At 41.4% G+C, this 25464-nt stretch overlaps 1 protein-coding gene across 1 annotated transcript in view; it reads right to left on the minus strand.

The window, feature by feature from the left end:
- The window catches only part of nav3 (neuron navigator 3), a 248969-nt gene that overhangs the window by 177496 nt on the left and 46009 nt on the right, over positions 1–25464 (minus strand). The window contains 2 exon segments of the mRNA XM_059325699.1: positions 2100–2152; positions 5522–5639. Coding sequence (XP_059181682.1) covers positions 2100–2152; positions 5522–5639 — 171 coding nt within the window.

Below are 25464 nucleotides of genomic sequence, written 5' to 3' on the forward strand. Positions count from 1 at the left end.
ACATTCCAGTGATGGGACCTTTTGGAAAGACTCCCCTGATTCTCCTCACTGAGTTTATCAAATCCACTCACTCTCAACTTACTAGCAGAAACATTAAAACACTGACAATGCATATAATAAAGGTGACAATGGTCCAATAAATGCAATAATGCTGTACAGTAAGCAATACAAAACACAGTTTTAATAAAATGGCACAGAGACTGACACACTCCTCGCCCACAGAGTCTTACTAAGACAGCGCGCCAAAGCAACTAAACAGCTTTAGTCACTTTTAATGGCAGGAGGGCAGATGCCAGGGCAAACCAACACTGCATAAACACTTAGTCAACTCTAGTTAAAGTGAGGGGTAATTATCTCACAGTGACGACAATCAGCGGTTATACAGCCCGTCATCTCATTAACAGAGGGAAAACGACACCGCCAGCATCGCTCAGCCTCGTGGCAGCCAGAAATACACATTATTGAAAATGGCACAGTAAGTCAAGTATGTTGGGGTTTGAACTTTCAAGGGCTCTACTACAGTTTTGGTCAAGTGGCGATGCGGTTAGTAAAGTCCTCACCATCTTTCTGAATAGTATGGTTATGGTTTTTTTTATAGTATTCAGATCATTTAAGTAAAAGTACCAAAACAGCTACAAGTATAATACTCCATTACACATATTACAACCACTGGAACTTCAATAAAAGTAAAAAGTTTTCATTTTAAAAAATGGTTCAAGTAAGGTGTGCTACAATCCAGATGCATTTTAGTGATGTGGCTGTTTTAGGTTAAGGTAATTTTGACTACCTTATATAATGAGGCACCTTTATCCAGGGTATCCAGTGTCCAATTTTTTTTTTTTTTTTTTACCTTAAATTGTTGTTGAAAATGCAGCTTAATTGTATTGAAACATAATTTTAAGAAAACAGGGCTGCCAAACAAGGGGACCGCCAAAGAGGCACAGGAAAAAATCTGAAGGGTCAAGACATTATGAATGGTCATGTTTGCTTCATAATATATATTATATATACACGGTTGCCCTTAAATTGCAATCATTTTGTTTTCAGACATAATCCTGTGTTTATCATGGTTTCATTTTCATTGTGACATGTTGGATACCGATTGATTAACAAAGTTTTGAGAAGATATACGCTTTATCTGTCAAGTATAAATCACATTGTCACAATCATTTCATGGAAAGAGGTAAAAAAAATATTTTTATTCCAACTTTATTAGCAACTATGTATATGTAAATATCGGATAATTTGACCTCTTTGGGCCTGACGAGAGTAAAATGGGAACTCAGGTGACATAATACAATGTGCGACAGTCCGCTTACACAAACACAGGACTTTGAATGTTTGTGTCCAGGGTGAAACCAAAACTCAATGTTAACGGATTTTAATTAACAGGTTTAGTTACGTAACAAAACATACTTTTTTAAAAACCCAAACTATACTAATCCTAACCATGTGCTTTTGTCGCCTAAATCTAACAAAACTGAAAGTGAAACTTTACCCGACTATGACCATTTTCATAACGACTCCAAGTTTGCCCCGTCTAAATGATAATGTACCATTTTATTGGCTGATACGTTGGGGAGGGGTGGTGTAGTGAAGTAAAAAGTGCAATATAACCCTCTGAAATGAAGTGGAGTAAAAGGATAATGTACTGTAGTAAAAAGTGGGAATACTCAAGTAAAGTATGTAAATGTACTGTACCACTAGAGTTATGTATTAAACTGTTATCTAAGTGTCCTCTCTTGATCTCAAGTTTCAAGACATAACATTGAACACGTAAGAAAGAAATAGATCTGAATTTTGGCTTGTAAAGTGATTCATGTCAGTGCATGTTGAGCTGCTGTCAGTAACTGTGGAGGAGCGCATCACCTGAGTGCTGTGAAAAGTAGTGTGATCCCGGCATTACAACACTAACTGGCTGTCATCACTGTAATCTAGGACGCTAAGTTTATTTTACTGCTGCTACAAATGTAAAACATCATTACAGTTTAAGAGCAGATCGGTCCGTAATTTGGATATTCCTCATGAAGATAATTCTCTCTTTAGCAACAGTGCTTTAAAGGATGGATGAAGTTGAATATAAAAGCTGAAACACTCACCATTTGCGACTGGCTCCTGGGGCTGCCATTGATATCCTCCACCTTCTCATTCGCTGCGTGAGAAAGGAAATGAAGAAACGAGATGTTTACTGTCGTCCCATGCTAAATTTTAACATCCCCACGTCCAGTGACTTTTGAGTTCAGGTGCACTGATCCAGCAGGAAACCTCTGTTGAGGTTAGCATAAGAGAGTGTGTGTGCATGAGTGCGTGTGTGTGTGTGTGTGTGCGTGTGTGTGTCGAGGTGCAGAGCGACGCAGGAAAGGTCTGGGAAGCAAAACTGCCTAATTCGTCAGCTGCCGCCAGAGAATTACTGACAGGCCAGCTTGGCCTCATTGTCTGTTCGGGTGAGCAGGGAGGGTAAAGTTTCAATCCAACAGAGAGAGAGAGGGAGAGGGAGAGGGGGAGACACAGAGAAAGAGGGAGTAAGAGAGGGAGAGGGAAGTTGGAGAGAACAAGAGAGCGAGAAAGTTAGACAGGGCTTGAAAAAAATGAGAGAGATTTAGGGAGACAGACAGCATCAGTGAGTAAGGCAGCGTATGTAATGGAGAGGAAAATGTGTTTGTGTGTGTGTGATAAACAGAGAGAGAGAGAGGGAGTCCCAGAAAGAACAGTAATGGAGACACACAGAGAAAGAAAGAAAGAGCAAAGACAGCAGATGTATGAAGAAGAAAAAGAATATGTGACAGAAACTGCATAATAGCCATTGCTGGGAGAGTTACATCAAAGTTACTCATTATTTATGACTGTGTGATTAATACTGGGTTCAACAAGCAGTCATTGGACACATTTACACACAATTAATAGACTATGTAACTGTTTTCTGATCCGCTCCAACCACAATGCATATGACTGTTACAAGAATGATGAATAAGACTGATATGACCTCTGTTTCACCTCTGTGGTTAGGGTTTGATTAAAAGGTACTTTTTTATGGTTAGGAAAAGATTGCAATCATAGACTATTGAAACCAACATTGACTGTTGGTTTAAAGGGAACAGTGAAGCCAATTATATTCATATAGCCCAGAGCGGTCAGCAACCTTTACAAACAAAAGAGCCATTGTTGGCAAAAAAAAAGATAAATAATGTCGGAACGGAGGCGCAAACCTTATTTTGAGCCTTACAATGAAGACAAAAAAATGTCCAATAATTTGGACTATTAAGTCCAAATGATCCTCCAAACATTGCTAATAGGTAATTATGAATATGTATTAATATCATTTTGTCACAATGCAGCAAAGATTCAAGTGCAATTGAGAGGCTGGACACCAAAGAAATCTCAGGAGATTTGGAATCGAAAGTTAGCCTAGCCAGGGAAACTCAAAACTAGACTTGAAGATGGCAAAATGTAGAGGTTAACGTGCCTGCGATTTAAGATTTACGTGAGAAAAGCTTGATGGAGTTTTTATGCTCACTTAAGGTAGTTTTTGTTACTGTGCTTAACGGGAGATGGAAACGCTGTTTATAAACTCTGATGTATCAAACATTTACTTACGACTGATCAGCTGTTTCCGATCTGCTGGAAAACCCAAAAGAAGAAGAGACTGTTTCAGCTGTTGGCAACTTCTCTTTCTCTTGTGGGTGGGCAAAGTTGCCCAATTAACAACCTCTTTTTTTTGTTGTTGTTTTTTCTCTCTTCTTCTTCTACTGTTTACTGACAGGTTTTGGCCTACAGCAATACATTACACTGCCATCTTCTGACCAGCTTTGTTTATTCGATCTTCATGCTGTCATGCTGTATTGAAGAAGACTTGAAACTATGGACTGAGACCATAAACTCATTAGGAAAATGTTTACTGAGGTAATACATCAAGTGAGAAGTAGGTTATTTTTCTCATAGACTTCAATATGTCTTTCGGCAACCAGTGGAGTCGCTACTATAACTGTAATGCTATGACTGACTTTTAATTGTAATCCCGTGCATTACTCTCTGCTAAAAAAGGGAAATCACTTTACTGTAATCCATTACTGCGCAATTCTGGTAAAAGCAAGTGCAAGATAGAAGAAAAAAGAGGAGAAAATGAGAAGGGAAGATCAGAGAGAGGAATGAAAGAAATGAGGGAGACAAAGAGAGACAGAGACCTAGAAAAAGTTCTAACTGTGAGAGAGAGAGAGAGAGACGAAGGAAGGAAGGGAGACATAGAGACATAAAAGAGGAGAGAGAGGGAAAGAGAGACAGAGAGAAAAAAAGAAGTAAACTCTCTCTGGGGCGCAATGGGAGACACATGCCTCTGCACCCCAGGGTGTCAGATGCCATAGATCTCTCCTGCTGCAGCTCGCCCAGCACCCAAAACAAGAGAGAACTGCTGCGATTTGGCCCAAATATCAGACTGAGGAACAGCTTCCCTCCAACTCACCACAACAAAGACCAAACACAGAGAGTGTGTGTGCGTATGTGTGTGTGTGTGTGTGTGTGTGTGTGTGTGTGTGTGTGTGTGTGAGTGGATGGGTGGTCGATTCATCTACCAGACAGAATGAATTATAGACGCAGTGTTTTATTACTGCAGATAACACATGGATTTATTCCTCTTTGTTTTATTAATTTTCCTTTTTCACATTGAAAGTTATACCTGAAGAAAGACATTCTACTGCTTTGGTAACAGAACTCTGTCAGCATAATTATGTAACAATTATAATGATTACTATTGACTGCACTTCAGGTGTGAACTTAATTACTTACTCACTTACTCAGAATAGCTGAGAGAATAACAGATACATGGATAGAGGCTTTTGTGTGTGTGAGTCTTTGTATTTCCTACATAGTGGGGACCATAAAACCTTTTTTAACTTACAAAGTGAGGACATTTTGGGGAAGTGAGGACATTTTGCACAGTTCAAAGGCCTGTTTGAGGGTTGAGGCTACAATTAGGTTTAGGTAAGGGTAAGGGTTGATGTAAGGCGTTTAGTTGTGATGGTTAAGGTTAGGGTAAGGGGCTATAGAATGCATTATATAAATGAGGGTCCTCACAAAGATAGAACAAGGATGTGTGTGTGTGTGTGTGTGTGTGTGTGTTCTTGTACTTACTACATAGTGATGACCAGAACACGTTTTTAACCAACTGAGTGAGGGCATTTCTGCAAAGTGAGGACATTTCGGCCAGTCCTCACTTCTTTAAAGGCATTGTCAACTTTTTTCATACATAATGAAGATGGATAAGGCAAATAAATAAGGCAAATAAAGGCAAAATTTACTGTGACCTTTTTTAATCTCCCACCCAACAAATACCCCATTACTAGCATGCTCACTCTAAAACTAAAACTAACTGAATTTGAAAAAAAAAAATCACAATAAAATTAAAACAAAAACTAATGAAAATTCCAAAACTGTTATAACCTTGCAAGGGAATTCACTTTTCCAATGAGGGCCCTCACAAAGATAGAAGTACAAGAATGTGTGTGTCTGTGTGTGTGTGTGTGTCTACCTATGATCTGGATGATCTGTGCCAGCAGGACTCCATCGGTGACGTCCTGGCTCAGGTCCTTGATGAGGCGCTGACATCCAGACTTGGCCAGGTAGTGATTGGCCCAGTCTGTGTAAATCTGCAGAGAACAGACAAAACATCCCTTCAGTGTGTGAGAGGAACAGAGACCGAGAGGAGGTGTGTGTGTATGTGTGCGTGACACCAGGTTTTACAGTTTTTGGTACAGTAGTTCTAAAGTAATCCAAATTATTAAATCTTGGTCAACATACTTTACTTAATAAGACTTATAGATGGCTTGTATTTTGGCATGAGTTTAACAAAAAATGTGAAATTTGGAATTGGAATTGTTACTAGAAATGCAAAAAAAGTAAAGCAAGTAAAGCTGCACTCATAAAGCAAAATCAAGCATTTTTCAAAGGGCATATTCACAATCAAGCATATTTCTAACCTTGAAAACATGAAAACAATTCAAATGGAGCATTGACAAACTTTCAAAACTTTGTATGAACTCTTTGTTTGTTTGTCAGCAGGGCTACAGAAAAACTACTGGCACGATTTACATGAAACATGGTGGAAGGGTGTAGCAAGGCTCAAGGAAGAATCCATTAAGTTTTTGGATGGGAGCTAAACCAGGGTGTGGATACACAAATGTTTTCCACTTTCGTTTTTATTCCCAGATCAGGAAAATTCATGCAAACACCCCCACAAGTCGGAAAATTAACAATGCAAGGTAGGGCATGGCTTGGCTGAGGTCTTTGCTCTCTGAGTGCCCTTCCATTTATATATGTTGTTATGATGTCTTTATCACTTATTGGCTAAGTTTGAGTCCCAAACTCTCAAAGGCAACTGAAATAATGCATTCATTGTCATAAAGCACTTTAGAGAAAACACGATAGTACACGGTAAATACTGGTGTAAAGGAAGAAAAGCCTACTTTTATCCTAACAATCATTTCTAACCTGACATCTTCTCCCTGCCTCACTCAACAGCACACTCCTCTGTCTTCTCTACACTGATGTGGTAAAAGTCCTGCCAGGGAGCACTGTCCCTGCACATCTCCACTAATCAAACACAAATATTTCATCAAGCCTTGGCACTCAGGGTCGCACAGAGAGCTACAATACATAAATGATCCCAGCAAAGACAGAGCACATAGATAGATGATAATGTGACAGCCTGCACTGATATATCCAGTGCCCAAATGAAGGACAATGCCTTGACAATGCCAAGTCCTTTTTAAAGAATCCACTTCATGAAGACGTTTGCTCCAACAGGTGGTTTCACTTTCCTAACTTTGTGTCTAAACTCGGAAGGGCAGCATGTCAGATAATCTTTTGTATTGTCACCTAAACCTGTTAACAGCCGCTTTGTCTTTCATTAGAGCCCATAAGCCGACTGATAAGCGTCGCTTTGTCCGGCGGCCGGCATACTGATCTCGACAGCTGCTGCGGTTTCAACCGGGCTCCGAAGACGAAAGATGTGAGTCACATTTGGTCTACGAGTGCTTGGCCACAAGGACGGGGTCGTACTCTGAAAGAGTCAGGTTCTTTTGGGTATTAATGGTTTGATTTTCACACAACCTTGAGGTTTGAAAAAGGCACTGAAGGGCCGTCCTTGGTCAAAGAAATGCTGTTTCAAGCACCCAAAGTACTTTTATATACCCTGAAACTTCCATGTCTTTTTTTTTTCTTCCAATCACCAAACTTTCGAGGCTTTCCTTCTAAGAACCAGTCAGCACCTGGGAAACTACAAGAACTAGAAAGAGATCAGGTTCCCACTGAGCGGAGGGTGCGTTTGATACAAATTTCCGCAGACAGCCGTGGAGGAACATCTTTTTTTTCCCTGCTCGGCATGAATTGAGATTCTGGGACCCAAAAAAACCTGTACCAGCCCATATAAAGACATTAACTGCTGCTCTGTTGCCTGCAATGTTTCTTGTTATCCCTGGATTTAATGAAAAAAAAGCAATGTAGGTCTGAGCAGCATAAAGGACTTTGAACAGTGAAAATCCCCTGAGATATGTAAGATCTTCCACGAGGGTGGGGGTTTAAAACAGTCCCTTAATATCAAAAAGTAGAATTAAAGTTCATAATAAAGTGGTAAAGATGCATTTTTCTTGAAGTGTTTCCGAGCTATACTTCCTGTTGAACTGCCTGGTAGAATCTTTGTCTTGTACAGATGAAGTTTCTCAAACCAGAACTGGCTTCTCGATGGTAGACGTTTCCCAAGGAATTCCCTCATAAAACTTGTTTCTCATGATGAAATAATCCCTTTTTCCCCTCATTTACCTCACACACCGCTCACAATTAAAAGCATTTCTCTCCCGCTCTTTTTCTTGGAAGAGAGACTCCTTTAATGCCGCCGCCTCTCAGAAGTTTCTATCTGTTGTGGTTTCCTTCAGCGACTTTCTCCGTGATGAGAAGTCGTAAAGCGCAAAATAAAATAAAAAATCAAATGAAAGCCGTTGCAGGGAAAATACACACGGCCACTTAAACCTGTTTGCAAAAAAGAGGCATGCGCACACAAATAAACACACACAGAGCTCAGATACACAGACACACAGAAAAACACACACCGCAAATGCGAACCGCATCCCATCGGGGGGCAAGTAAACAAACAGGAGAGCAGGAGGATGGAGAAAGTGTGTGTGAAAGAGAGAAATTAAGAGTGTGTGCCTCTCCTGCTGACAGCTAAAGTCACATCAGGCTGCAGGAAATTCCACCAAGGCTTGAACACAAGCTGCCGGACAGCTAAGCTCATCAGAGACCTGGGACGAAGAGAAAGAGGAGGTGGATTTGATCTGTTACATTGTTTTAGCAGCCACTTCCCGCTGCCACACATCCCTATTTCTCTCTCTCTCTACCCTCTGTAGCCTTAAAAAGAAGCAGGGACAGAAGATTAACGCTTCTGCAGAGAAACAGAGGGAGGCGAACTGACAGAGTAAAGACTCTCCTGTCAGCAATAGTCAGGTTCTCGTCCAAATTTAGCTCAAATGTACTCAATATTTCCAAAAAATCGGAAAAGAAAACGCAAAAAATAACCCCACAACCCACTGGTCGGTTTGAAATGCATGATCTCATTTTCAGTGGTGGAATGTAACTAAGTACATTTTAATTAAACTTATTTTATTCTACATGTTTCATTTACAAATTATCCAAAAATAAAGTATTTGAACTAATCGAATTCTGCTGAAAAACATCAATTTCTGTGCTCCTCAATGCAACTGGGAAGCCACGAATGACTCATCTGAGACCAACAGTCACATGACAGAAAATCAATGAAACTTGAACTAAACTGCAGGCTGTTTACACAGAGCAGAGAGGAGAGGACATGAGAGGAGAGGTTGTAAAAATGTAAGTAGTTCAATATTTATAGCATGTGGAGCCCACTTTTTGTTCCCAAATATTCACATTAACACTTGTGGACACTTGAAAAATGATGAAATAAAATATGAAAGAAGGTTAACCATAAAGCTGTGTTATACGGCACAAAAGAAATGTCTGATGATTGTGCTGATTCCACAGAGGTGCAGGACTTGTACTTCGGTTAAAAAACGAGGCCACAGAAAGTACAATGTGACGTGAGCAAAAAACACCCTGCAACTGCCTGGGGTTCAGAGGTTTGATGTGCATTTCCATCCACCACTGTTATGCAAATATTACGAGCTGAGTGCATCAAAATGAAGAGTTAGTGGTTTTCCAAATTGCAAATGCACTTCAAAACAGGTGCATGGAAACACACTTAATGTTTCTGGAAACACAGCGAGGCCTTTCAATCATTTCCTCTGCACTTGTGAATGGAGGAAGTATGAAGTGAGGAGAGGAGGTGGGAAGTAATCCACATACCTAGTGAAGGGTGCAATACCCAGTGGAGGAAATCAATTTGGGTGAGTTTGTGTCTAAAATAGCCAGCTGCCTCTGCATCTGCTGCAGATATGATTCTAATAAACATACATCTAGCTGTATACACTGGAGGTCAAACTGAATTTGCATCTGTGGAGTTTGTTTAATGCTGCGTTTAGTGGATTTGCATCGTTTACCACAGCAAGACAACTCAGCTTCACACAGGCTGACAATCAAAAGAAAGTAAACTGAGGCGACTTTAAAATCCCGCTCTGAGCAAACACTCTTTCTGTCTGCAAACACTTGTCTTGCTGAATGGAATAAAGCCTCCATAGGATCAAACAAGCCTCTGAAGGTACTCACAAATACAATCTCACTCAGGCTCTGTGTGCATACAGATCTGCTTGCATATCAGTCACAATGAAAACAACAGTGCTGAAGGCATACAAACCAACAAAAAAGTTACACCGATTCTTGGAAAACTGCCTGTTTTTATGTACCTGCAGGTGAACATTAGAATTCCATCACATTTTAGAGTTATTCATTGACAACTTTTAAACCCTGTTGAGCTGACTTTGAGACAGCTCACTGAGTCACCTTCTGTGTTTGTTTTAGTTCCACCTGCCCACTCTGGAACAGCGTGTGCTCCAAAAACCACCTTTAAACTGAAATATGTCAACTTGTGGAAGAAATGGCATCAGGTTGGCAAAAACTTCCACACTAACATTTCTAGCTACAACCCCTTTGTGGTTGCTTTATCGGAGTAAAAACTAAGCAAGACCAATGACTCTCTTTCCTTTGTTTAACACAGAAATTGGACAAGAAAGCTGCCAAAATGAATGAATCATGGAACTCTAAAACCTTTAAACCACCAACTTGTACAGAGGATTTGGACACTTTCAGAACTCCTTTGCCAACAGAGCATTTGAAACATTGCACAGAAAGCATAAAAGTCAATAGAGCTCAGACAAAGCAAGGCAAAGATGAGAAGAGACAAGACAGGAAGTCTTCCTGTTTTCACCTTAACTTTAACTTTAGTTCGAAAAAGGTGTAACTAGCTTTGAAGCAAGCCAGCAGGTGGCACTTGCAACGTCCTGGGTTTGAACCCAACCTGGGACCTCTTGTCACCTGTCTCTCTGGTCCTCTCTTTCTGACAAACATCAAAGCATCATTTTGAAGAAGCCTGCCTCCTGTCTCTGTGTGAGCGGCGACTCACTGATCCACTTGCAGACTCCTCGGCGGTGCTCAGAGTTCAGCCTGTCATCCTCCTGCACTCGTTACCCTCTCCTCTCTGAATCCCAATCGCTTTGGGAGGCAGAGCCAGCGCTACGACAGAGCCAAAACATCAGCAATAACGCCACCTTCAGTGGTGCTGACTACTGACATCATTAAGACACACACATGCTGGATGAGACAGCACACACACACACATACATACATGCACGTACAATCTACAAATTCTCCAGCTGCTCAAACACAAGCAAACACAAACACACACACACATAATCAACCCCCTCCCCTACCCTCACCCACCCTCCTTCCTCTTTCTTTCTTTCGGCAGCCAGCATCAATCAGCAGAAGTCCAGTCTCTGTGGTGATGTTATCCTTACTGATGGCACATGAAGTGTCTTTTCTTCTCTTCCTCTTCCTCTCTAGCCTCTCTGCAGAGCTCTCCCCTCAGCGCCAGGGATCCCAAGTGCTGCTAAAGAAACAGCCGGCTCTAACCCCAGAGCAGATAAACTGCCTTCAACAGTCCTGATCACAATGCAGTGACTACAGCTACGCAGGTATTATTGGCAGAGCCTGCAGTGACGCTGCTCGGCCTCCGGGGGGAGCCGGGTAAAGGAGAGAGATGAGTGAGTGAGAGGAGAAGGAAGTCAAACTATGCACTGTAGTTGCAGTGAATGATTGTTAATGTATGGGCTCTTTAATCAGGGCATCATTCCAACGCTGTCTAATAAATTCATTACATTCAAGGGGTTTGTGCATATATGCAGTCACTTGGAAGACGTTTAGCTGTGTAATGCTGTTTGAAACAGGCTAGCCAGAAGAGATGTCTCCTCTGTGGCTACACTGGCTCCAAAAACCTCGACTTGGCACCGGTGGAGCTCCCGCATGGCTCCTAAATGTAATTAAACACAACATAAAGCTGCATTTACTAAACAAGCAATGAGCCGACGGAATCGATGGAGCTGGGATGTGATGGAGCATCCTCCATGATTCTCTGTGTCTGGGTCATGACAAACCGGGAGTGATGGAAACAGGATCGGAGGGCAGCATCGCTGTCAAGACAGTTTATGGAGGGTGGTGAAGGAAAAAAGACACCAAAAGAAGGTCGAACTCAACAGAAAATCTGTAGTGGCAGTGCAGGGGGGATAACTGGGAAGAACCAATGAAGTAAAAAACTGAGAATTTGGGATTTTTCTGAATGTGTGACAGGACAAATATTTCTGCTTGTTGTATGTTGTACAGATTAGTATCTGTGTGTAGAATTCAAGGCAGTAAAACAATTGCAAATTTTTAAAATGTTTTAAAATATGAATATGTTATTACTTCTATTATTGTTGGCTTGTTTCATATTACCGGTGGCTGGCTGCAGGTTATAAACCGCTCCATGTTAGCAGATAGGATGAGCCAAAATAAAAAAACAAAGTACATGTCAAATACATTTTTCCCATGTTTGCTGTCATTGTTGGTCATTCTTATCATGCTGATGTGTGTTCAAGGGTTGTTGTTTTTTTAAGAAGTTTTAATTAGTTTTTCAATTAGCGAGACTTCATGATTGACAGCTGTGATTGACTCATGCTTGATTAGGGCTAGACCTTGATACCGCAGTTCCACTCGAGGCCACCAGTGCAAGATGGCCACTCGCGCAGAGGGGATATTTTGGCTTCATTTTGGCCTGATATGTTATCACTAATATTATTGGCTTATTATTATTATTACTAGTGGCTGGCTGCAGTAGCGGATGGGACATGGGCCAAAATAAAAAGTCAAACTAAACTTTGAATACCTTTTTTTACCAAGATATTTGCGGCCATTTTAGCTAGTTGTTATCATGCTGACGTTTGTCAAAAGGTTTATTATTTCTTATAAATTTGAATTAGTTATTGGATAATAAAAGAGGGTGAGACGTCATGATTGACAGCTGCGATTGACTAATGATTGATTTGAGCCAGATCTTGATATCGCAGTTCAACATGACGACATCAGTGCAAGATGGCTGCTTGCAAACTGGGGACGTTTTGGCTTCATTTTTTCACAATGGGAGAAAGTGGAGCCACTTCGTCCATCTTTACGTACAGTCTATAGTACAAACATGTCTTAAACTCATATCTAAGGTCAGTTCAGAGAAACTTTTCCCCCTCTGCAGATTATTGTGAAATCAGCATTCTAGTGCATACTGCAGAGTGGAGGTCACTCATTCAATCGAAGTTATAAGCAAAACACATTTTTAAGAGGAAGGAAGTGGAAGTTAAATTAACATGGTAAAAAGTTGGGTAAATCAGTAAAATTGCAGCTCAAGGCCTTTTGGTACCTTGTAAATTGGCAAGAGGGAGCCAGTGAAGGACGAGTAGTGGTAATAATGTCATAACTTCAGGCTTGAAGAGGTTTCTGAGTTCTGAATACTTTTCCAAAAGTAGTGCAAGTGGACAGCTGTACATCCGATAGCAGAGGAAGAAAAAGCGTGAATCCATTTTTCTAGGGTCAGTAAAACAGGTTAATCGCTTCATCCTGGAGTTGTTCAACTGAGCATCTGCTGCTTTCACTGTGTCCAGTGAAGAAGAGGTCCAAATGAAAGATAACCATAAGATTTCTGACAGACCCCCTTCAGGGACAGGCACAACTGTCAGTGTCCAACTACATTATCGAAGCACCTGGAAGCCATTTTTACTACATAAACCTTTTGGGTGCTTTCTCGGGATAAGTCTGACGCATCTCTCTTCCCTCAGAAACCATCATTATCTTGTCCTGGGAGCGGAATAGAGAGGCCTCCTTCAAACCCACCTAATCCTGAGGTAATAGCAGCAGGCAGCTTTCCAACATGGCTTTACTCCAATCTCGCAAACACCCAAGTGGAGAGTTTATGCCGGCAATATACAAATCGTAGACTAGAAGTTTCCTTGCGGCCTGGCGCTGGCGAGGAAGGATCAAAAATAATAACATTATTTACGTGACAGCTTTCTCAACAACAGTTTTTAAGAGGCAGAAACGGACGGCAATCTGGAGGGTTTGAATTGGGATGAGCGGGGAGCACCTTTGTTGGTGTGCCAACTGTCAATCGCGGCCAAGTCTGGGTGTGCTCAGTTAGAGGATTTTGGGGCGAGAGGAGATCTGTCCAGTTGTGTTTACAACCATGATAAAGCAGCTTTACACACAGTGATAAAACGCTACTCAAATTCAACAACAGATGTTACATAGAGTGAATGAATGTGAATAATCAATTTATGCACGTGGGAATAAAAATGGGGCTTATAAAAACACACCAATTTACCCTTATTTTTCTTTCCTTTGACTGCCGAGCCAAAGTCTTACTCACCATTTCCTCAGAGCCTATTAAGTGTGCATCACTGTTTGTTTGGCTTATTTTTTCCCAAGGAAAACTGATTAGCATGTTGCTTTCAAGGCCCTGCTGCACTCTCAGCCAGCTGATATGTCATTGAGAAGCCCCATCCAAGATGCTGGACATACAGGTGCCTTGCTCGTGGACACAACAAAAGTGAATTTAATATATTTTCCAAGCTATTCTGAGGGATTTTAAACGCTTCAAGCTCCCAGACTGGCACCGACCAAATGACTTCACTGCGATCTGCAGATAACAGGAGAGAAGCGCATGCTGCTAAAAACTGAAACATTCAGTCATTGTTTGCTCATGCCACCAGCTGCCAAGCCACTTTGTCGTTTCAGGGGAAATCCTGAGCAGAAAATGACATAATTGCATGGCTGGGAGAAGTTTGGACACACAATCCATGTTGGATGTGCTCACACACGTCAGTCAGCGCTAATCTCTCGTGGTGCGGCGGGAGACGAGGGCCAAAGAGTGGAGAGAGGGAGGAAGAAAGAGAGGACGGTCAGAAAAAGATCAGTTAGAAGACAGATGAGCACAACATCAATTTAAGACAGACAGCAGCATGAAGACAGGAATAAAAGATGTGTTTGCTGACCAATTTGATAAAATGTCAGTGGTTACAAGTGCCAATTACAGACAATCATTCTCCAAAGCAACATGTTAAGATAGAACACAGGGGAACTATAACATGTAGCAGCCTTCCATTCTTTTTTGCCAGGAAAAATGCTAAAATATCTCATATCATTCGGTTTCATAGAGCCAGCCTGGCACATGATGGACACATCTAAATCATGGCTATCCACCAACTATAAAACACCAAGTACAATGTAACCCAATAACTGTGAACATCAGTATCAACACATAAATTTCCTGCTGACCTCTGACCTGCACAATGAAGATGTGTGAGGCAGCATTGATGGAGGACAGATTCTCTGTCTTGTACCATCACGGACTATATTCTGTGATCATTTGACTAGATCAAAAGCAATATGACCCTCTCAGCAACTAAAAAGCAACTAGCAGACAAAAGCAGGAAAAAAGCAAGAAATATATTACAGTAAAGGATCTTGGTACATACTGCTCAGTGTTATCACAGTCCAGGGTCTCTTACTCTTCTCTTGCATCATGAGAAGGCTGGCAGTAAGCCGACACAACCACTAAACTAATGCAATGTGATGTTGGCAGTATGCAAATAAGCATATGACGTCATCTGCTTTTGGAGCTAGCGCTAGCTACTTTCCTGGGAAAACAGTTGGCAAAACTGGTCATATCGCAGACAGACAGCCAGCTAGTTAGCTGCAGGAGTTCAAGATGGGTTGAAAGCAAGCTTACTAAGTTCGCCATGCTTAAATGCTACAATGGTTACAAAAAATTAGCAGCTAAAGTGGCCACAGTTTACTTTCTCTTAGCAACCAAAAAACAACTAGCAACAAATTTAGTGACATATTTAGACCATCAGGGAAAAAGCAAGAAATAAATTATTGTAATCCATCTTGGTGCACACTGCTGGTGACGTCACCACTATGCAAATTAGCATATTCCGGAGCTAGAGCTAGCTTTTTCATTGGAAAACAGTTCCAAAACAGTCTGACTCATTACTTCACCACTTGCTAGTTAGCTAGCTAGTAAACTGCGGGGTTGAAGATGGGTAGTTAGTTAACTTACTAATTCTGCCATGCTTAAATTCTACAATGGTTACAAAAAATTAGTCAACAGCTACAGCATCCACAGTTCTTTGCATTAGAAATGGTTCACATAAAAACAGCCGCCACTCTGACCATCAGGCTATGTTGGTTTGAATGGGAATGCTCATTCAGTTCATTCCATTTCTATGTGCACAACAAACCAAGGCTAGTAAAAGTTCAGCAGTTCATGTTTATATGATGGAAATCCATCAGATGCTAGAGGAGTCATTTTATACAACCTTCAAACACACATCCTGAAACACAAACACCCAAACTCCTTTTGCCAGCAGTCATGATCCCAAACCAGACAACCAGAGGACTAGATTTACACTGTCTCCTCGTCCAACAGGTCATTTATTCTGCACAGCTATAAAACAAAGAGGTGAGGTGGTGAAAACTACATTTAAGTTGTAAAAGACAAAGACACGGAAGAAAATATGAGAAATGTTTTCATAAACTTGCTGGCGTGCCTTTAAAACAAACTAATGGAACTTAGAGTATAGGTTTGCAAGAATAAACTGTAAAAGACGGGGACAAACAGTCTATACAGAGTGTGTACACTGTGTTTACTGCTAAATGCTGTCAGTGTGAATTGTGCAGTCCAGTATAAGCACAGTTGGCTCTGATTGGTCAGTCACTCTCTGCATCTTTGCACCATCATTGCAGCCGGGGAATGACTGTAATTGCACTGTAAAATAACTTTTTATGAAGTTTTAAGGACAATATGCTGTCCTCATCACACGAACATTTTTAATCTTCCTTTGTTCTCTAAGTTAAAGCACTTCATATATATTTCATTATGTATAAACTTCAGACATATATTGTAAGTTTTCTGAGTCATTTTATTCCATCAGCGTTATTGAATGTGCTCCCTTCTGCTGTATGTTTTATTACTGAGATAAAAATATTAGAAATCCCATAAATAACCTAAACCAAAGCAGTGTGTTCAAGCCATCATCTCTGCCCTTAAAGTACAGACATGTAGACTGCAACAGATGCTGAAGTAGTCACAAACACACACACACACACACATACACACACACACACACACACACACACTGCATCCAAACAGCAAGGTTTATGAGACTTTTGCAGTATCTCACCTTACCATGGTAACCACAGCATGTGAGGCAGCGTCTGGCTCTCTCGCTCTGTGGCCTGAGAACCAGACGCTGCCACCGTTGCGCTGGTGAAGGACACACACGTACTTGTACACTGGAAGTCATCATCACACATCCTCACACGCATTTTGAGCTATCACCTCCCTTTTTAACCCAAAACCTGTATCCCAAAACAAAACAAAATTATAACAAATTTCACAAGAAATGGATAAGAAGTTATCATCTCAGATCCAGGTTGGCTCTGGCCAAAAAGAGGAGCTCTATCAGACATTATAAATAGCCAGCAGATATTTGTGTGACATTTAGACTCTCAGAGGAGCGTGTGGAGAGCCCCGTGTTAATTAGCTGTTTAGCCGCTAGCTCACAAGATGAGCTCCTTCCACAGGCTGAGATCACACTGTAGTGGTTAAAGCTCTAATTGAGGGCCTGTGTTGAACGGCGGGCAAACTTTTTCCTGCTTGGAGGCGGCGCGCGGCGGCCTTAACAAGCGTCCTGGGGCTTCCGGCTGACACCCGTCTATTCCAGGATGCTGCAGGGCTATGTAATCATTCCTTCAGACCTCTGCAGGCTCCACCCACTCCCAAAACACACAAATAAATCAGGAGGCAGGCTACCGTGTCATTAGCCATCCCTGCTGCAGCAACAGGGTCTGCCAGAAATACACAGTTGCAGATGCACACAAACAGATCCTTATCATTTCCCACAGGGTTCCAATTATTCTCCAAACTGATTCCAACAAAAACCAAATCATGAGGACATGATCTGTGTTCGTGTGACTCACCACTGGCCTGCACAGATTAGTCACACTTCCTCAGAGCATCTGACTGGCTTACTGTTCATTAGATCAAGATGAGTCAGCTGCTGAGTTTGACTAGTTGTGGTTGGTTGGCTTTACAGAGCGGGCTCCAGTTGAGCCTGATGTGGAAGCACTTTCACTCACAGCAACTGTTCTTTGGACAGTGATAAAAATTGATTTAATTTGCAGTAAAACAGTCTTTTTATCAAACGCACATGACAAGGAAAACACAGACATAACAACACAAGGGGATTGTAATCAGACCTGTGCAGATGGCGGGTCAAAAAGTTGTTGAGTTTTGTAGACAAATACTCATATTTACAGCTCTGAGCTTATGGTAAACCCACAAAGCTATCAGAGGCCCACCAACTGCTGAGATCTTGATCAGGTACCAGCCCCACTGGACGTATCTGGCCTTTGTTGTTTGTGTAAAAAGCTCATTTATAAATCCATTTATATGCAGTACACAGCACATGTCTGTTTGCTTTCAATCGGGACTGCCATCTGCTTGTTGAGAAACAAATTAATGTAGATCGCTAGATTAATGGGTTTTTGATTGGGTGCCGGCCAGACTGCCAGGAGCCTGGGCCGCTTTTTTATTAACAAGCCTCTCTGAGGACGAGGACAGGACAGCGACACTACGCCCAGCCACTTAGTGGAGCGGCCAGACTGTAAACCGCTGATTGTTTTGTACACCGTTGATGAGCAAGGTCTTTAGCTTCCATAATAACACACGATGGTGCTTGAACAGGAGAGGCTTCCATTTGTTTCAAGTGGTTGGTTTCACTTTGGGTAGAAGTTTTTCTTTTGTGAAGGCAGCGGGAATCAATAATTCTGTCTGATTTATTTATTATTTTACACTTTTCCTTCTTGTTCTAAGTTGTTTCTGTTCTACCTGGTAGAAAAAGCATCTTGAATATTGTTAAAGAATAATTTAAGTTTTCATTTTCATTGTTTTTGCCATCGTTTCTTTTGGTTATAATAACTTTAAAGATTATGATTAAGAATTTTGTTTTCTTTATTAAAAGGTGAGATGTGCTTCATATGCCCCAAAGACACTTCACTCTGGAAGTTAAATACACAATATGTCATTTTGTGGCGCTAGGAGTCTCATTGGTGATGTCGTAGAGTAGCATGGGATCATAGGTGTTTAGGAGGCTTTTAGCAGGAGCTGAATTATCAGCAGAGGTCTCCGACTCTCCAAAACAAACAGACCAGGTGATAAAAAACGGTAAAAACATTGAAAAAGCAGTTTCACGTTAAAAATCAGTGTTTCTCCAATGCAGTTCACACAGGACACAGGATGTCCTGGAAGGGCTGTGAGCTGAGCTGCCGGTAATGTTTGCTCAGCTCGTTTCTGTGATAACTTAAGATCCAGATGACTTAAATAATCCAGTTAAAATATAGAGTTAAAGACGACCAAGATCTAAAAAGTGTGTCGTAAAATGTGGCTTGAAGTGGATAAAAAGTCAGTTTATGACTTTCTGGCAACACAATGCTGTTGAATGTGCAAACGTGGTATGATGCCATTGACAAGTGACCAAATGAAACAGACTGTTACCTTGATTGAAACGACAGATTTCTCTGGGTTTCAAAATTGTTGGAAATATTTGCAATCATTTTAATTTATGTATATACATATATAATTTATAGTATAGGTCTATAAGACATTTTAATTGGGAAATGTTACATTTTTAACAAAAGAGTCTCAACACTCAACACTTCATCCACTGTCCATTAAAATGTTCTCCACACTGCGACCAGCAGAGGGCTCCACCACACTAACCCTCAGCCTCCTCCATCCAGCAGCACAATGAACCGAATTAGCCTTTTGTGGAACTGCTGTCTGCTGAGAAGCAGTCGGGGGTCGGTACGAATGAACTTAATGAGTCATTCAAAGATCATCTGTGAATCACTGTTTGAGAGTGAAAGCCAGAACGGCCGGCCACTTCAAACACAGAGTGGCTTTGGCTCTTTGGTTAGTAATGAGGCATATTTCCCTGTGTTCTCTGCAGCCATAACCTATAAACCAGATCCCCCTGGTCCAGACTTTAAAGCAGTAGATTAGTGAGGACTGACAGGCAGAATGCAGGAAATGCCCCTTTATAGCAGCTTTTCAAAGTTGCTTTTAAAAATAGTTAAATAGCACGACACATTGAAACATAGTGGTATATTTAAAAAAATGGAAGGGCAACTTCATCAATTCTTTTTACTTGTTACAACAAGTGGTATTATTCACATTCTTCTGTGGTTCTGGAAAAAAAAAACTTTAAATAACCTGATGGCCTGATTTTGAAAGGTGTGGGCACTGACAATGAGATTATAATGAGTTGCATTATGGGAAATCTAGTGTCCAGCAGTTAGGACCCATACCAGAGACTTAAATCGAAGATATCTCAGCCTCTGTTGCGCCAGTTTTGATCATTAAGAATTTTTTTAAAAACTGTCAAAAGTACGCAAACTTTATGGAAGTGCAACACTGATCAGATTAGCCCTCACATTATTACTCAACCACATGAATTTAAAGTGCTAGGTGAACAGTGACGGCATAGGGCAGGAAGGGGTGAGACATTTCTGCTCTCCTGCAGCAAAGCATATGGCATTCATTTCAAGCAACAATTATTACGCATACTTAATGATGTTGGCAATCCATAGAAATGTAATTACATTATCAGCTTGCTTAAAAAGTAATATTTAGCCACCATTATTTTGGGGAGGAAAGTTCTCTTAATTAACCCAAGTCCACAATTGTTATGAGTTTATGACCACACCTGGTACATTTAAGGCCTGAAGCTAAGACAATTAAGACAAACACACAAACTTATATTTCGAAATATAATTTTCAACTTATTTTTCAACTATTTTATTTCTTCCATATGCTCATAACGGAATTATTCTCCCTAAACCAGCAACTATAATTAATTTTGTTCATGACTTCATAGAAGCAGAATTTGGCTCATCACATCCCCGTCACCCCTACTGTTCATCCCCTCTGAGTCTGCCTGGCCGTGACCTCTACGTCCTCCTCACACCTCACTACAGTCATTACTTCATTAGTGTGGCAGCATACTTTGGAGGTGAACTCAGTGGAGGCAACAAGAAGTGTGAATGTTGCTGAGTATGAAAGAATCACAGGGAGATTGGGGTCGTGACCTTCAGGGGTTAGGGAATGAATGAACCTCATTGGCTGTCTAATGGTGCTGTCATCAGGGTCAGAGAGGTCAACTGACTTCACTTCACTGGAGCTCTTCTTGCACACAGTTCAGTTATAACACTATGAGCTTTCAGTGGACTCATGCCTTTAGAATTCTGAGTAACTCCAACACAGGTTTAACTTTAAAGAGAAAACACACCGAAATAACCAGCAGAAAGTTAGACTTCTGCAGAATTACAGCAACATACTGATACGTGGGTTTCCAAGTAGATGGGCACGTTGCCAGACACCCACACAATTCCATTTCACAACCTAAACCTTCATCAACTGATAAATAAACCAGTCAGAGCTGGGCTGCCAGTTCTGTGCTGGCACCAGTAGAGGGACCTGCAGACCAGATTAAATGGTGTTGATCATTAATTGACTCATTCCAGTGAGAGTGCCATTAATCCCCTATGGTGTTTACTAAGACTGTACCAGCTCAGTCAAACCTGAGCCCTCTATGTTTATGAACAGAACACATCCTTATTCATAACTGTGATGTAACTGTGGATGACAGCAGCAGAGCTTGCTGCTAATTGCAGGCTTATAACCAGCCACTACCTGGGGAAGAAGCTGGGTTACTGCACCGTATTTTAGGTCTATATGCTGTACCTTGTTGCTTGTAACGTAGTCTCTGTGATGGGATTTACTCATGTAATCTTATCTCTCAATTCCTTTGATTAACCTTTGTTTGAACAGTAGGAGAACTAAGATTAAAAGCTCTTTTTTACAAAGGAGGTTTGGTAAGAACACAGACACATGAATAAACAATCTAACTGTAGAAGAATAACAATTAAAAGTCACAAATTACCATACAACTAATAATGGTTGAACTGAGGTGGGACCAAGTTATTGGGGTTCATGCAAGAACCATTCGTTTGAACAGATATGTTCTTAAGTGGCTTCTTTGTTTTGAATCTTTGGGCAGGCTCAATTCCATTAGTCATCACTTGGAAGTCCAAATTGAATTGGAAGTAGATTTGAATTTATCAAATCCAGTCTTAAATCAACAAATTTGCGATTTCAGTCTGACTCAAGTCCAAGTCATGTGACTCTATTTCATACATGTGGTTGAAAACTTTCCCAAGTTAACTATGCAACAGACATGGTGGCAACATTCCATGCAGTAACTCATCATCAGCTGCAATAAGAAAAAATCCAAAAAAACACCATTCACCCCAGACTCACCTCCACTGGCAGACAGGGAGTTCCAGTAACTTATGCAACCAGCCATCAAAGAGTTACACCAAACACAGTGTAAAAACATGGGTTAAATAACGTGCGGTTGGCTTGACTGCTTGTACCCATCAGCTCTGACATTTACTGTAAATGTAGTGTGGATGTGCTCAACATCTGGGGCCGGGGGTCTGTGACTCGGCCCTGATTCACAGGTGTCTGCTGCTGAGTCACAGAGTCCGGAGTGTGTGGTTACACTGCATGTGTCTTCTCCTTTCACTAGCTAACAGACTGTGACTCGCTCATTCCTGCCTTGTGTATCACTGTTGCCATTAGCCTTGGGTTTTTCATCTTTCTGTCGTTTCTTTCCTCGCTTCCTCATGATTGATTGCACCTTCATGGGTTGATTGTTTTTGGTGTTTTCCAATTGAGGCTATCAATCAACTTCTATTTCTGTTAACCTTTTAAACCCCGCCTTTTATGGGAATAACAGAAGAACTGTAATGCCAAAATTCATGTTTGTGAATCAATGTCATTGAATAACATTTTTTTTTAAATGATTGTTTAGCATGTGGCTAGAACACAACCTCAAAAAATGGCTCAAAAATGCAAGATCATGGCTTGATTATACAATAACTCCAGTTTTCTCTTTTGTTTTCATTCCTTTTCCTTCTGACTATCTGAACAGGCTGTAATATGCAGCTGTTACAACAGAGGTTAGAGTTCATTCAGTCAGCACTCTGTCAGGATTTCCTTCTTTTGCTTTTAGAAAAAGAAACGACCTGAGAAGCCGCCTCTGCCAAGTGGGAAATAGCCCTGTCTTGACAGATGCATGCAGACTGGGCACAGCCGAAAACACACTTCTATGTCCCAACACTGTGTTTCCCATTGATGGCTGGTGACATGGAGCAACAGGAGGGGTCCCCGTGTGCCTCTCTGTCTCTGTCACAATCTCACACATACATGAATAGTCTTGGCCTTCCACTCTTTCACTCACCCCACACAGCTACAACAACAATGTCCAGACCAGGGAAGGAGAATGTGTGTGAAAAAGTGTGTTTTCAAGAGGAGAAAACGAGGCAAGAGGTAACCAAAGAACGGCTGGTGGAAGTGCTTAAAAAGATAGGAATGCATGAATGAGATGTCCCTCTTTATGATATTTTTCCTGTATTTAAGTTTCCTCAACCCTGGAGTGGAAGCTTATTATGTGTTATACGAACACATAATAAGACGGAGCCTCTGGGTTTGAATAATGAAGCCAATGTGAAAGTGCCTTTAACCTGCATTCTATCTAATGGCCAGCAGGGGGCGACTTCACTGACTACAAAGAAGTCTGGTTGTATAGAAGTCAGTGAGAAAATGAGCATGCTTGATTTATTACCTCAGCAAATATTTTTACTAATGAGTTTATGGTCTCAATAACTAGTTTAATGTAATTTTCAATACAGCATGATGTAAATTTTGTAAATCATCATCTTATTTAGGTTAAAATAGACAATAAAACAGGGTATGCTTCAGGGCGTGGCTTGAAATGCTTGAAATGTTGCTTCCACAGCAACCTGTCAGTCAGGATAGAGCATAGCGATGGGTATCCATGGCACTGTGAACATTTAAATAGTCACAAAATTAAGCTAACACTGGTAGCAGTGATTTTGCTCAGTGTAACCAGAAGCTAGGAGCAGTCAGGTTGCCAGTATTGATGGCTGTGCAGAGTGTCCATGGATCTCAGTCAGATCCAGCCTCACATGCAAATATGGTCACTTCTGTCTCCAAAAAACCAAGACAGCGACAACAAAATGGCAAAATTTGAGGCTTCAAAATAACGGTCCACAAACCACTGGGTGCCATCACTGTGGCTACGACCACTTCTCTCACACATTACATCAATAACAAAAGGTCTAAAACTCTAAAATATAGATCCATGATCTAAAATTCAGACATTCACGTTTGTGCAAGTTGGGATTTTATAAACATTTGTAGGAGCAGGACTGCGGACACACCTGCTGTCAGACAGACGTGGTTCTGGGGAGAGAACCAAATTAAGGAAAACATGAGGAAACAGAGGAAAGCATGTTTTTGACGAGTGAACCTGCAGGACTTCCAGCCAGGGCAAAAAGAAAACACGAACGGCTATTTTTGACCCGAGTGAAGTTGACAAATGGCCCGGACTTTCCAATTCCCTGCGACTTTGTTCCTTTACGCTCCCGAGCTCTATTGTTTGGCACTGACACGGGGCAGAAAAAAAGCAACACACAGACACTTGGGCTCACCAGTCGCTGCAAGGTCGAGGCAGGCCCTGCCAATTTGCTCACATGCAACTTCAAATGCATTCAAAGGAGCTCAGTGTGCGAGGAACGGCTTTGTACCCTGGAAGAGAACGCCGTCTGAAGAGAGACTTGTCAAGATCAGTGAGGGGACGGAACCTTTTTTCCTCTCTTTCCCCTTCAGCCTTTTGTTGTTGGGAGGGGAATATGAGAAGCTGTGTTGAAGGGGAGGCTGCAGAAACTTTTTTTAAACATCATATCATGCTTGGAAATCTCAGGGGCCTTCATCACAGCTCTTCTAAAAGCTCTTTTTAAACTGAGCATTAACAGCACCCCTCCCCTGTGCTGCTGCCCTGGTTAAACTGGGCGCCTATTAGCTTCCCTAATTACCACAGATCTTCCAAGGGAGAAAGGAGGGGGGGGGGGGGTGATCTGCAGATGGGACCCAGGGGTGAGAGACGGTGTGATCAGGTTACAAGAACCCAGCGGCTGACAACATTATTTATGACCCATTCCTAATGGATTTAGAGTGACAGCAGTTTCAGTCCACTGGTAGGGTCAAAGGCAGAGACAACAGAAAGCTAATGCCCATGATGGTGACAGACAGCTTTGTAACTGACCCCTCTCAGGTTAGGGGAGGGGGCGGCGGTGGAGACAGGACTCTGAAAAGAAGCGAACAAGAAGGAAGAAGGGTCAGGGGGAAGCGGCGCTGGGGAAACTTTTCTTTTCTCCCAGGAGTGAGAGTGATGGAGAGAGATGTGTCTGGGACGAGACAGCGAGCGTTTTTCCAGTCTATTTGCCCTGCGTCTAGACCCAGAGTCAACGGGACAGGACCAATAAAAAGGCTGAGCAGAGACTGGGTGAGACAGAGTCCAAAAATACTGATGAAAGGCTGCACTGTGGAGGAGCTGAGGACACTGAACTCCAGTGATAGCCATCAAGAAAACTCCTTAACGTATCCTCCAAAGACTCACCACTAGAACTGCATCTGATTCTTTCACCAATGCTCCAGAAAGAGCTGAATAGGTTTATTGTAGCATGGGACACTTTGTGCCAAAGCTGGAAAAGGAACAGGAATTTAAAAACAGCCCCCTCCCCTCCCATAATTACGTATACAGGTGCATCTCAGTAAATTAGAATATCATAGAAAAGTTTGTTTATGTCAGTAATTGGATTAAAAAAGTGGAAATAACACATTATATAGATCCATTACACACAGAATTAAACATCTCATGTCTTCATTTATTTAATTTCTGCTAATTATAATGATTATGGCTTACATTTAATGAAGAC

The sequence above is a fragment of the Centropristis striata genome, chromosome 22 (genome assembly GCF_030273125.1).
Source record: "Centropristis striata isolate RG_2023a ecotype Rhode Island chromosome 22, C.striata_1.0, whole genome shotgun sequence".
NCBI lineage: Eukaryota > Metazoa > Chordata > Actinopteri > Perciformes > Serranidae > Centropristis > Centropristis striata.